The sequence below is a fragment of the Mustela nivalis genome (assembly GCF_964662115.1).
Source record: "Mustela nivalis genome assembly, chromosome: 9".
NCBI lineage: Eukaryota > Metazoa > Chordata > Mammalia > Carnivora > Mustelidae > Mustela > Mustela nivalis.
This window is the reverse complement of record NC_139028.1, coordinates 109867919-109880740: the sequence shown is the minus strand read 5'-3', so window position 1 is coordinate 109880740 and position 12822 is coordinate 109867919. Positions and strand designations below refer to the sequence as shown.

The 12822-nt window shown below is 57.2% G+C and overlaps 1 protein-coding gene across 2 annotated transcripts; it reads right to left on the bottom strand.

Annotated features, from left to right (window-relative positions):
• Window positions 1-2097: 2097 nt before the first annotated feature.
• Window positions 2098-12557, bottom strand: ZP1 (zona pellucida glycoprotein 1). 2 transcript variants are annotated; one of them, XM_082748000.1, is made up of 13 exons: window positions 12088-12557; window positions 9504-11485; window positions 8240-8361; window positions 7726-8041; window positions 7446-7589; window positions 6282-6469; window positions 6114-6211; window positions 4583-4710; window positions 4305-4494; window positions 4080-4224; window positions 2771-2852; window positions 2516-2635; window positions 2098-2266 (listed from the first exon to the last, which is right to left on the bottom strand). In XM_082748000.1, the coding sequence occupies exons 2-13, from the start codon at window positions 9694-9696 to the stop codon at window positions 2112-2114; spliced, it is 1881 nt and encodes a 626-aa protein (XP_082604126.1). In that variant the 5' UTR covers window positions 9697-11485; window positions 12088-12557; the 3' UTR covers window positions 2098-2111. The 2 variants fall into 2 exon arrangements, with proteins under 2 accessions (XP_082604126.1, XP_082604125.1); XM_082747999.1 differs by lacking the exons at window positions 9504-11485; window positions 12088-12557 and having other exon boundaries at window positions 7726-8405.
• Between the last annotated feature and the right edge of the window lie 265 nt (window positions 12558-12822).

Sequence of the window (12822 nt, the reverse complement as noted above, 5' to 3'; positions counted from 1 at the left end):
TAAAGATTTTTATTTATTTTTTTTAAAAGATACTAAGTAATCTCTACATCCAAAGTGGGGCTCACACTCAATCCTGAGGTCGAGTCACAGGGTCCCTGGTGGAGTGTGCCCCCACAGAGGTATAGTTCAGACCAGCAGTGCTGTTTGTCTGACGAGGCTCGGGAGGCAAAGCTTTACAGGACACTGATCTGTGGGCGGCCGGGCTGTGGGGGGCCGGCATCCCGGTGTTCCCACAGAGACTGACAGGACTGACTGCCCCATCAAAAGCCATGCCTCTTTTAAGAACTTCTGAGAAAATAATGTACAAAGAATTACAGGCTTCAGTGAGGAGAACCAGCGTTCAGCACCAGTAATAGATTTGGTTTCCATCAAAAGGAGATAAAATATATCACAGTTTAACTGCAACATGGAAGATAAGGCGTCTATCAAAAGTGATAGTTAACAACACAAGATCGTCTACCTTTGTGGTAAAACACACCCGGGTGAGATGAGTCAGTTACATGATGGGATTCCATCTGGTATCTACACAATCAGGCTTCGTTTAAACACAGCATCGGTGCAATTCACAGAACCAGCCTTCCGTGCAGTCTGAAATGCTTGCACGAGCTGGGATGCTAGAGGCAGTGGTGAGAAGAGGCAGAGTTGGGGGTAGAAGAACCGGCTCCCTGACCTCTTAAGAGCCAGTCAGCCTGGCTCCTCCCATCACCAAGCTCCGAATCCTTGCGCTTTCACACCAGCCCCGAGAGTACCGCCTGGGGGCACAGGCCAGGAGGAAGGTGGACTGACCCGGCCAGCCCCACTCACAGATGGCAGGACGGGCCCAGATAAAGGAAGTGATGCAGTTCCATGCCAGAGCAGGGGCCTGAGGCTTCCAGCCCCAGTGTTCTGCCACCTCCGGCTAGAAAAGCCCAAAGCACAGCATTTCCCCAGCCCCTCCTCATCTGGGCTATAAACTGGCCTTCATATTAAAAATAAATAAATAATTAAGAATTTAGGGAAGCATGAAGTTTGGCATAGGGAAAAAAAAAATTCTAAGAAACAGTCAACATTTACTGAATGCTAGGGACCATTCTAAGGACTCTTACCCGTTAGTTTATCTAGCATTCCTGTGCGGGTGGGTATTCTCCACATTTTATGGAGGAGGAAACTCAACATCGCACTGCTAATAAGAGCCAGAACCAGGGTTGTAATGAAGCCTGGCTTGGGAATGGCTGGAGAGGACCAGTATCCTAGAGACGGAAAAGCTGGAGCAGGCCCTAGCTGAGGAGCCCCTACCCAATGTCAAGGCCACCAGCCTGACCTGGGCTCCTCCACTTCCTCTCGTGGCTCAGCCCACCAAAGACAGACCTTCAGGAAAAAGTCAAAGGCCAGGTTTTGACCCCCTACCAGATTATTCTCTCTTCACCAGAGGCTGAACCCCACTCCTACCCCTCACCTCTTCCAACTTGCTACCCCTTCCTATCCTAGACCTACACATCTGTCTGGAAAGGTCTTTGCTGCCAAGTCCAAGGTGAAGGCCCAAGTCCCACATGGGCAAGCGAAGGTCAGCAGCACCGACCTGTCTGGTGAGCGTGCCCGCTGTGCCAGCGTCAGGTCCCCACTGGCTGCTGTGCCAACAGTCCTGGGAGGCTGAGGGGGTCTGGGACTGAGAGCAGTAGCCCATATCCTTTAGTGGGACACTGGGAGCTCAGAGCAAGAATGAGGAGCTCTTTTAAGTTGGGCTCAGCCCTTTTGGTCCCAGGAGATCTGGGCTTCCCCTAGTCACAGGGGAGCTGAGCATCGTGACTGCAGGATGACCAGGACCAGGGCCCCATCCTCCGGGTTCCTTTTCTTCATTGGTGCTCTGACTCAGCCAGCGTTTTACCGCGCTCTACCTTCACTTGTCCAGTTTTACTGTCTGGAATGCCAGTTCTCCTTGCTGAGAGACGAAGTCTCCCAAATTCAGCCTTGGGAGACCCCAGACCCTACCCCACTTGCGGCACATATTACCCACAGAAGAGGCCACACTTCTGAAAAGACAGAACTGGTGCTAAGGAACACGCTTCTAGAAAAAAATCCTTCCAGTTGCCACAGACCGCTCTCACACGTGCTCATGTGCTTGACACAATGGTTTATTGAGCCCCTTCGCCCTCTGTGGCCTTCCTGGAGCTTCTGCGCTTGGCTTGGTGCAGGCCCACGAGAACACCGACCCCTAGGACCAGGGCAACCGCCGCCAGCAGAAGGACCACCCAGAGGAGAGGCCTCTGGTTGACGTTCCTGGGGGAGCCTGCCAGAGAAAAGGGGTTTGAAGGCTTGCGGGGCCTAACAAGGCCCCCCAAATGGTCTCCACCCCCCTGGACCTTTGTGACCACGCCTGGCAGAGCTGAAGCTGCCCATCCACAGAGAAGGTGGACTGCATCTCTTTGCCTCGTTCCCCACTGAAAGCTGTTCCACCCTCTCCTGCCCGCACAATGGCCGAGCGCCCCCTGGCAATACACGGGCCCAGGGCCTGAGGGCCCGTCCGCAGTGCTGGTACCTGTGGGCCCCAGCGCAGGCTCCTGCCTGTAAGAATCCTCAAAGCCCACGGGCCCTGGAGAGCTCACAAGGTGCTGGGGCCCAGCAGCAGTGCTGCGGGCAGCAGAGGATCGTCGCTGTCCTGTGAGGGGGAGTGACAGCACCTAGCCTCCTCTCCAGCCCCTGGTTGCCCAGAAGGCGGGAACAGGCCTGCAGACGGAAGAATGAAGGCCGGCCCCCGCCACGGCCCCCTCCAGGTGTCCTAGCCCAGACTCACTCGAGGGCCCAGAGCTGCACATAGTGGGGCAGGTCTCCAGCCCCGAAGGGGAACAGGCAGAGGCACTGCAGAAGAAGTAAACCTGTGGGGGAAAACAGAAGGTCAGGGCACGGGGCTGGCTCGGACCTACAGTGGGAAGCACCAGGCCAGGCACCCAGGGTCCAGGACCCAGGCCAAGTCCACACTGCTGCCAGCCGGCCAGCCAGAGGGAGGTCTGGCCACGTGGACCAAGACCAAGACTGCAGCCCCTCCTGTGGGGACTCGGAGCCACAGGTGTGCCTTCCTCCATCCCCAGGACCCAAGTCTGTCGGGGAGTTCCTTGCCAGCAGGCAACCCTGCCCATAACCGAGCCCCTGCCTTTGCCTGCTCCACCAATGCTCGCCCGACTGCAGGGACCCCTGGGCATGCTGGCCTCCAAGAAAGGGGCCCTTCACAAGGCAACAGGGGCAGAGGTCCCAGTGACTGGGCGCAAAGCAAGAGACAGGGTACCCCCGATTCTGGAAACAAGAAGGAGTAGAAGCAGGAGGAGTGGGAGGAGCTGAACCAGTTGAACCAACCAACTGAGGCGCCTTTGTCCAGCAGGGGAGGGTCTTGGCTCCTGGAGAGGTGCGTGGAGGAGCAGAATCAAGCCACAATGAACAGGGCTCCCCGGTGAAGTCTGCCCACATCCGTGTACTAACAAGCAGCTATTACACGGAGGTCTGTGTGTAGCAGCGTGAGAAACCAGTATTGTTCCATAGAACGAGTTATAGGGTAGCCCATGGCCTGGAGGGACCATTTGTGTGTTCTGTAGAAAACCTAAATATAGGAGTGCTAGCGTGGACTCAGTCAGTTAAGCTGCTGCCTTCGGCTCAGGTCATGATCCCGGAGTCCCAGGATCGAGCCCGCATCTGGCTCCCTGCTCAGCAGGGAGTCTGCTTCTCCTGCTGACCCTCTCCCCTCTCATGCTCTTTCACAAATAAAATCTTAAAAAAATCTTAAGCCTGTACCCGAAGTTTATCCATTTACCTACAAGAGAAGCTGGTTGGTTCTAAACATTTAAAGCAGATCTATGTTGAACACAGTTTCTGGAATCAGAAGCAAAGCCCCTCTAGAACATGGTGACCGGGTTCAGATGTAGGGGTGGTCGCATCTACTTTCCTTCTCCCTCTTGAACACTTTGCGGGTTGCCTCTGGGCTGACTACCCTCCAGGAAGCCCCGTCTGGGACCTCGGTCTGCTCTAGCTCGCAGGGCGCTGGAGGGCAGGGGGGACCAGCTTCGACTGAACCGATGGGGAGCAGGCATGAAAGGGCATGTGGTGCTTCTTACCCATCCCCTGAGGGCCCTCTGGGAGCCAGGGTGCAGGAGGGCGAAGGTAGCCACGGTGAAGCGCCGGTAGTGGGATGGGAAGGAAAGCTCTGCCCCGTCCAAGGCTACCAGTTGGGTCCTGTAGCTGTCGCCATCAAAAGGACACCTGGGAAGGAAAGTTGAGGAGGCTGCAGAGGGATGGGGCGGCAGGTGCAGGGCGCCCCTGGGAGCCCTACTGCTACTCACCCTTCGGACAGAATGGGCCACTGAGGCTGCTGGAAGGGGCTGGCCCCGGGAGTGGCCCAGCACTGGTGCAGCAGCAGGACCAGACCGGGGTCTGTCCTGTGCAGGAGCCGGACCTCCACTGGGACAGGCTCACGCAGCAGCCTCACGAGGGGGTAGTCCCCTTCCTTGTAGAAGGAGCGGAAAGTCTCATCTGTGGGGTGAGGGGCTCATGAGCCTCAGGGGGCTGGTTAGGGGTGGGAGGAAGCGGGGCAGCGAGAGAAGACCCAGGGACCACGTACCCTTGGCGATCCGAAGCTGGAGATGCAGGGGCCCGGACTGGGTCACAGGGGCTGGAGAGGGTGGTGGGAAGACGGATGCCTGGAGCGGCAGGAAGTCACTGGCGTTGAAGATGCAGCGCATGTGAAGCCTGAGGTCAGGTGCGAGAGAGCACGTGGGGGAGAGAACCCAGTGTTGTGGAGGCCAGCTTGCTGGGCAAACCAGACATCAGCTCCGAGGATGCAACGGGGCGCAGTCCAGCAACGCAGCTGGACGCCACTGAGCACGTGCTAGGGGGACCCGAGCCCTGCCGGCCTCATCTGGCCAGGACCACTCAGGCTGGTCCCAGACAGCCCCCCAGGGTTGTCATGGTCCACTGGGACTGGGGTCTAGCCTAAGAGCACACACTCTTAGTGGGGGCCCACGCCTGGCGCCCCGTGTTCTGCAAGGGAAGCTGACCCCATCCTACCCCAGCCATCTTCACCTCCAGCTCCTAAGGGCTCTCCTTTGACCTGGGAGAGGAGCATTCCAGCCCGGGTGGGGTGCTCCCCGGGAAAACACGCTGCAGCTGGAGACGGGGCCTGGCACAAACAGGTTCTGACAGGCATTGGGATCCCGGCCTGAGCTGGAGACCTTGTCTGAGGAGCCACCCGCCGACTTCTGCGGGCTCGAGTTGTTTCCCTCGAGGCTCCCTCTCTCTGAGAATCCCTGGCGCCCTGCTGAATTCTGGCTAGCGCCCCCAGCTCCTAAATCCCAGGGTCGAAAGCACAGTGGACCTATCCCTCCAAAACCGGGCCGGTAGGTTCTTAGAATTTTAAAGCAAAAGACATTGGGACCCGCACACGAGCAGCCCACCCCAGCCCTCCTGGCAGGGCAGCTGGGGAGAAAGACTCTGGGCAGCCGCGCGGGGCCAAGCAGAGTTTTGTTTACGGATGCATTAGCTCTGTCTGACAGGGTGACCAGGCGGAGTCCTGGCAGGGGCCCCTAGACTTCCAAAATGGGTGCGACAAGCACGGGTGCCCTTGGGGCACCCCCACTGGCATCGAGGGTAGTTCTGCCACCGGAGTCCATGGGTCCTAGTGGCCCCTTTCAGCCGGAGGTCCTCCCTCGGCTCCTGCCCCATCATACCCTCAGACAGCTTCTGCCCCCAGGTATCTTTTGCCCCATTAGTGGCTCCATGACCTGAGAGAAAGGGGTTGCCACACCCACACACATGGACCCCACTGTTTCTAGGAACCTCGATGGGGGTGCTTGCTGCTTAGTTTCCGAGTTCAGCTCTTGGCAGGATAAAGGCCAGTGCTCCTGGGGACCCCTGCCTGCTCATGCACTGTCCAGTGTAGGCAGACCCCACTTTGTGCTCCTATCAGAGGGCCATCCCCCCACCCCCAGCCTGGTAGGGAGGCCTAGAAGAGCCCAGAGGCTCTCCTGACATCACACAGCAGGGAACAGCTGGGGCGTGAACCCAGATGGCTCCAAAGCCTGTTCGAAGCTCCCTTGTGCTCCCTTCACACCGAAGCCCACAGCCCAGCCTGTTCCCGAAAGGCTCCCCCTCACCGGAAGGTGCCGTCCCTCGTGATGGAGCCCTGTGGCCCCGTCCGAGCCTCGATGTCAGACACCAGCTGATTCTCATAGATGAGCTGGTTGCCAGCCACCTGTGGGGGTGACAACTGGGTGAGCCCTCGCAGGGGCGGTCCTGGGCGCCCACCCTGTCCCCGTTCCTACCTGGGCTGTGGTCCCACAGTGGGAGAGGGGGAAGCGGAAGACCACGAAGGACCCGGTCTCCTGGGTGGGGGAGCAGCCGGTGGGGGCATAGGCCATGTGGAGGTTGGCCAGCGTGATCCCGTGCGCCAAGGCAGTTTCTTGGGACACCACCAGGACAAAGTGGCCATTTCTGAAGCACTGGACAGTTGCTGGGACAAAGGTGGGTCAGAGAGGCCAGTCAGGTCCCACAGGTTAGTGCCCGTGCCGCGTGGACATGGGGAATGGGCTGGGGGACAGTATTTAAGTGTTGCCCTGGGACTCGGGAGACCTGGGTGCTCATACTCTGTGCCAGTGTTGGCTCGAGGAACCCCTGGACAGACCCAGACCTTCTCCCACATGACAACAAAAGAAACTACAGAAGTACGAGTGCCACTGAATTTCTCTCTAAATTGGGCTGTTCCAGGGACACTGGGCTGGCTCAGTTGGGAGAACATGGGACTCTTGTTCTTGGGGTTGTGAGTTCGAATCCCACAGTGGGTGTAGAGATGACCATAAAAAAAAAAAAAAAAAACAGGGGCGCCTGGGTGACTCAGTGGGTTAAGCCGCTGCCTTCGGCTCAGGTCATGATCCCAGGGTCCTGGGATCGAGCCCCGCATCGGGCTCTCTGCTCAGCGGGGAGCCTGCTTCCTCCTCTCTCTCTGCCTGCCTCTCTACCTGCTTGTCATCTCTGTCAAATAAATAAATAATCTTTAAAAAAAAAAAAAAAACCAAACTTCAGAAAATAAACTGGGATGCTCTAGATAGAAAGGTAGGGGTGCACGTAAAGAGAGCTACGACAGGACGCCTGGGGGCTCAGTCACTAAACGCCTTCGACTCAGGTCATGATCTCCAGGACCTAGGATCCTGCTCAGCGGGGAGTCTACTTCTCCCTCTCCCTCCCCCTCCCCATACTCTTTCAAATAAAAATCTTAACAAAAACGTGAAAACCCAAACTATTGCTAGTTCCCTGGGATGATGGTTATCAGCAAGCTGGGGTGTATGGGCACCCCACCTCAAAGGTCCCTTCTACAGCCACTCTGGGGCTCAGGCTGTCCCAGGAACAGGGTAGGCAAGGCTGCAGTGCTGGAGAAGGAGGGGGAAGAGGAAGCCCTCTGAGGCTTCAGGGTTCAGGTGGGAGAGCTATACCTGTGTTGCCATAGTAACAGGGAATCGCTCTGCTGTTGTCATAGCAGCAGCCAGCCTGCTGGCAGGCTTCCTCCGAGCTTCTTCCCACTCCACAGGGGATGGCCCTTGAGGGCACCTGGCACAGCTCTGGAGTCAGAGGTGCACCTGGGGGTGTGACAGAGCCGTGAGGACAGGAGAAAAGGCCGCACCGGGCAGCTGACTTCCAGGGCAACGGAGGGACTTGGCTTCCTGCGCCCAGTCAAGGGTGATTAGGCTGCCCAGATACAGAAGTCCTACATACCTGGGTATGGTGGCTCGACAACCCCCCAGGGTCTCAGGGTGGCCCCCTGGGGTGGGGCCTGGGTGGCATGGGAGGTGGGTCCAGGTCCGAGGGACGGCAAGGCAGGGGTCGCATGGACGAAGCTGTCCTCTGGGTTGGGGCGGAGGGACCAGGCCTGGGGGGTGGGGCGGGAGAAGCCTGTGCGTGGTGCCAGGTGTGGGTCCGGAGTCCAGGTGTGGGCAGGTTTAGGACAAATCAGAGTGACATCTCCTGTTGCCTCAACTTGACCATTGGGCAGCACGGCTTCAATGATCACCTTCAGGTGGGAGCGCCCGTCCTGCAGGTGAGGAGATAGGGGAGTGGCGAGGGGAGGCCTCCCAGCATCCCAGGCAGGGGCAGGGGAGGGGGTGGTCAGGCAGGGAGGGGATTTGCGAGCTGGTAGCTGGTCCCGGGACTCAGTGTCCCTCCCTACCCCCCACCTACCCAAAGGCAGGACGGATCCTGAGCTCCCTCTCCAGCCTGAGGCAGTCCCTACCTTCTCCAGCACGTGGCAGCCTTTGTAACCAGCAGAGAAGACCGCGTGTCCCGGGGGCTTGGTGGTGACCCAGTGGTAGCAGGCAGAGCAGTTGTTTACCTCAAATTGGTTCCCAAATTCATCTGGGGCAAAGGGGAGAAAGACGGAAGGAAGCATCGGAAATGTTTAAGGGTGCAGGGGTGCCTGGTGGCTCAGTCGGTTCAGCGGCTGCCTTCGGCTCAGGTCCTGATCCCAGGGTCCTGCGATGGAGCCCCGCATCGGGCTCCCAGCTGGGAGCCGGCTTCTCCCTCTCCCTCTGGCACTCCCCCTGCTTGTACATACTCTCTCTAGGTCAGATAAATAAAATCTTAACGTGTTTAAGGGTGAAGCCAGAGGCTGTTAGCATCTGCTGAGAAAAATCACACTTGGGCGCAGGAGACCCCGGCTTCAGGCTAAGCTTTGCTACCGGTGGACTGACTGACTGTAAAGGAATAGCTTTAGCGGATCCGATCTTTCCAGCCACGCTTCCCGCCTGACAGCACACACAGCAAGCAGGAAGGAAGACACCGGTGAGGACAGGTTAGCAGGGTCTCAGGCCCCAAGGTTTCTTGTAAACGCGGCTCTCCACATTCAGTGCAAGAGGCCGCTCAGACGCCGAGCGGAGCTTTCCCAGGTGCGCACGAGGAAGGTCCGAATGACGAGAACTTGGGCTGTTGTAGCCGGGCTGGGGCAGGCATCGGGGAACACCTGCTAGGTACGCAGCCCCCCAGGTCAGCCCAGAGCACCAGGGCGCTCTCTGGGTGCCAGCAGGCTCCTGAACTCCTGTTTAGTTCATACCTTGCCCAGGGCAAGGTTGGGGTCACCTTCCCCATCTTACGGTTAAGGAAACAGGGGTTAAGAGAGGTCAGGGGAGTTGCTGAAGAACATAGAGCTTAGAAGATGCAGATTCAGGTCCTTTGAAACTCCCTTTTCTCCACACCAGGTCAGGCCTCCGAGGGCCCTGCCCCTCAGAACAGCCTGGGGGCCAGCAGCCTGGGTGTCGGCTGGGGTCCCAGATGCAGAGCCTGGGCTGAAGCAAAACCCGCATCTCAGCAAGAAAGCCGGCGCACACATACCTGGGAGACCAGGGAAACTGAGGCTGACAGCTTCCCTTCATGGTGAGGGAGTGGGGGCCCAGAGGCCTCTCCTTGTCCTGTTCCTGGTGCAGGGGAAAGGCCCTAGCCACCAACCCTCCCCCGGTCATGCATTCCGTGGAAAGTGCGGACCGCGGCTTAGCCACACTCACCTACCACCTTGAAGCGGATTGTCTGGCCTGGCTCCGGGAAGGCCCATAGCTGCATGCCCTTGACCCCACAGTCATAGCCGTGCCACAGGCCTGAGGGACCAGGTTCGGTGTGTGGCCGCTGCATCAGCCCCAGAGCAGCCACCAGCAGCAGCGCCACGCAACCGTCCCGGAGCCTGGCCGAGATCCCTGCCATCGGACACACCAAGGCAATGACCCACCCACCCTCAGCCCCAGGTGAGGCCCAGGACTTATATGGCGGAGGAAGGCAAGTGGGAACTTCCAGGGGCAAAGGGCGCCCACCTGGAGAAGCTCTGCCAGGCTTGCTCCCAGGGGCTCTGGTGAAATTCCCACCCTGAAGGCCAAGGAAGGCACCTCCCAGTCAGGGAGCTGCCACTCGCCCCCACGTCCTGCCTTACAGCTGGGGCTTGAGGCCGCCTCAGTAAGGGCGTAGGGTGGCAAACAGTGGCTTTCAGGCTGATTGGGGTCCCTGGAGGGGGAAGGGCTGGTGAGGTGGGTCTTTCCCAAAGGACAATGGAAAAGCCTTTAAACTTTTTCTTTTGACATAGTTTCAGACTTACTGAAAATATTCCCGTATACCCTTCAGCCAGATCCCTCAGATAGTCACGGCTGTTAAAACAAGACAGCAGACTCCCAGCTAGAGTCACTTAGGCTAAGCCTCACGTCAACAAACTAAGACTTAATTACAGTTTTGGCTCTCCCAGAAATGGAATCTCAAACCAGCCAAAAAAAGGAATGGCCTGATGAGCCCTAGCTGGTACTCTGGCCCACATACCCCTGCAACGAACCAACCCCCATTTTTGCCAGTGTAAGTTCCTTGTTCCCGCTCCCTTCTGCCTATAAAGGTCTTTCTGGAGAGTTCCTATCTGCTAAACTGGAGGCTAGATAGAGTTCCTATCTGCTAGACTGCCTAGAAAGGTCATTCTGGAGAGTTCCGATATCTGCTAGACCACAGGCTGCATGATGGACGGTTGCACAAAGCCAGGAGACTGAATAAAATTCACTCAGTTGAATTTTATTTCTTGACAGTGTCTTTTTACACATATTTTCTCTTTTTCACTCCTGGTCTGTACACAGACGCCCACCTCCACACTTTCTTCCGTAACATTTGAGAGCTGTTTGCAGATGGTTCTCCTTTTACGGCTGAATACTGCAGTGTGTTCTTTCTGAAATACGAGTAAGATGCTCAAAACCAGGAAGTCAACACTGGTGTCACACAAATGCCCAATTTACAAACCTTATCCAATTTACCAATGGTCCTAATCAAGACTTTTAGAGCAAAGGAGGAAAGTGTTTTTTCCCTAGACCAGGATCTAGCGTGAGACCAGGATCAGGCTTCTTAAGCTCCTCCAGCCTGGGACCGTCTGTCCAGCTTTGTCCCTCATACCCTTGATGTCTGGAGGAGTAGGGGTCGGTTACTTGACAGAATGGCCCTCATGCGGGTTCATCTGGTGCTTCTTCCCGATTTGATTCAGGTGATGCCCTAGGGGCAGGTGTATTAATTTTCAAGGACTAACTAGCAGAGCCGCACAGGTGCCTTCGCCAACAGACATTCTCACACAGCTCTGGAGGCTGGAAGTCCAAGGTCAAGGTGTCAGCGGGCCTTGTCTCTTCTGCCGCCACTCTCCTTGGCTTGAGATGGCCACCTTCTCCTTGTGTCCTCACGCGGTCTCTCCTCTGTGCGCACACATTCCTCATGGCTCTGTGGGTCCACGTTTTCTCTCCTCGTAAGGACACCTATCAACTTGGATTAGAGCCCGTCCTCGTATGCCCATGTAACCTTATCACCCCTGAAAGCCCCACCTCCAGATATGACCACATTCTGAGGCTCCGGGGAATCAGGCTTCCACATACGAGCAGAGGGCACAATTCAGCCCATCCCAGGCCCGAAGAGCCCAGAAGTGACACCTTAACCTTCTCAGGGCATTCTAGCCGGAGGCTCCTCTCCCTGGTGGGTCCCATGACTGCGGATATAAATTTGAAAACCTGGGTGAGGTGCGCTCTGCTGTCTGTCTTTCGACACAGGAAGTCCTTGATGGGGAGACCCTTGGAGACTCCTGTAGGGGACCGTCCTGGTCCTCACCCTGGGGGTGGCCATTCCCTTCCCCTGTCATTCCCTCCACACTGCTTGCTTCCTGCTATAGCAGAGCGCTCGTCCTGAGGGGAAGGGGGGATGGCTCAGGTGGCGGAGAGAGCCCCAGCCAGAGGAGCCGAGAGCCTGGGTTCTATTCTCCCTTCTTACTCGAGAGCCCAGGGACCCCCCACCCCCGCCCCCGCTCTGTAAAGCCGGTGGGGACTGGAGATGGTGTGGGGGGGATTAGATAGAGGGCGGGGTGTCTCCCAAGGCCCTAGAAAGATGAAAAGAGCAAGGGAACCTCCTTGTGGTTAAGGGCAGAAGGATGCCTTCGAGACAGGTTGTGCTATACTGTCCTGGGGAGGGGGAGCCCTGAACCCTGGGTTATGAGTCCAATTCTTGCAAAAGCCCACAGGTGCCAGAGCTCACCAGCCTGGAAAGGGTGCCAGCTCCCTCCGCTCCACCACCAGAGACCTTAGAAAAATCACTTACCTGCTCGCCGACTCCATTTTCTCATCTGTGTAATGGGGCCAGTAACAGCACCTAACCTGCAGGCTTGCTGCGAAGAGGAAATACGAGGACCCACGGACAGTAGGGAGGGCAGAGCCTGCCTGGCGTGGACACAAGAGCAAAAGAATCCACGGTGGTTTCCACGGCTGAGAAAAGAGGGTCAGATCAGAGCAAACTGACTTGCAGGTCTTGGCTTCCCACATGGCCTCTTTCTAAACAGGTTTGGTCTGTCTCTTACCTTTTCTATTTCATTTTTATCTTGTTAAAATGGGGGCTTCAATTCCGTAATCTATAGAATGGAATTAAGAGCAAGAGCAACCTCGTTGGGGTGGTGTGAGCCTGAGGGGCTCACTACGTGAGCTTTCCGCCCTGTCTCGCCTGCTCTGGAGAGCCAGGGACAGAAGGAGGGTGCCACAGCAGCACGGGGCCTCTCCGGGCTGGAAAGACCAGGTTCTGTCCCATTGCCTCTCTGCTGCTTGGGGGCTTTGCCAGGGCCTCGCGAGTCGGAGAGTTTGAGGACTGTAGGGCAGGTCCGCCCTGTTTCCTGCCGTGCGTCTCACTTCCTCTTTGATTAACTTCTGTAAAAATGTCAGAAAGGAAAATGGAAACCTACTTCCTAAGGCAAGAGCAGAGGGAGAAAACTGGGGAGAACTGGAGGACACATTCCCTTGGGGCCCATCCCCTGGACCGTTGGTTAAACACAGCTGATGTCCTAGG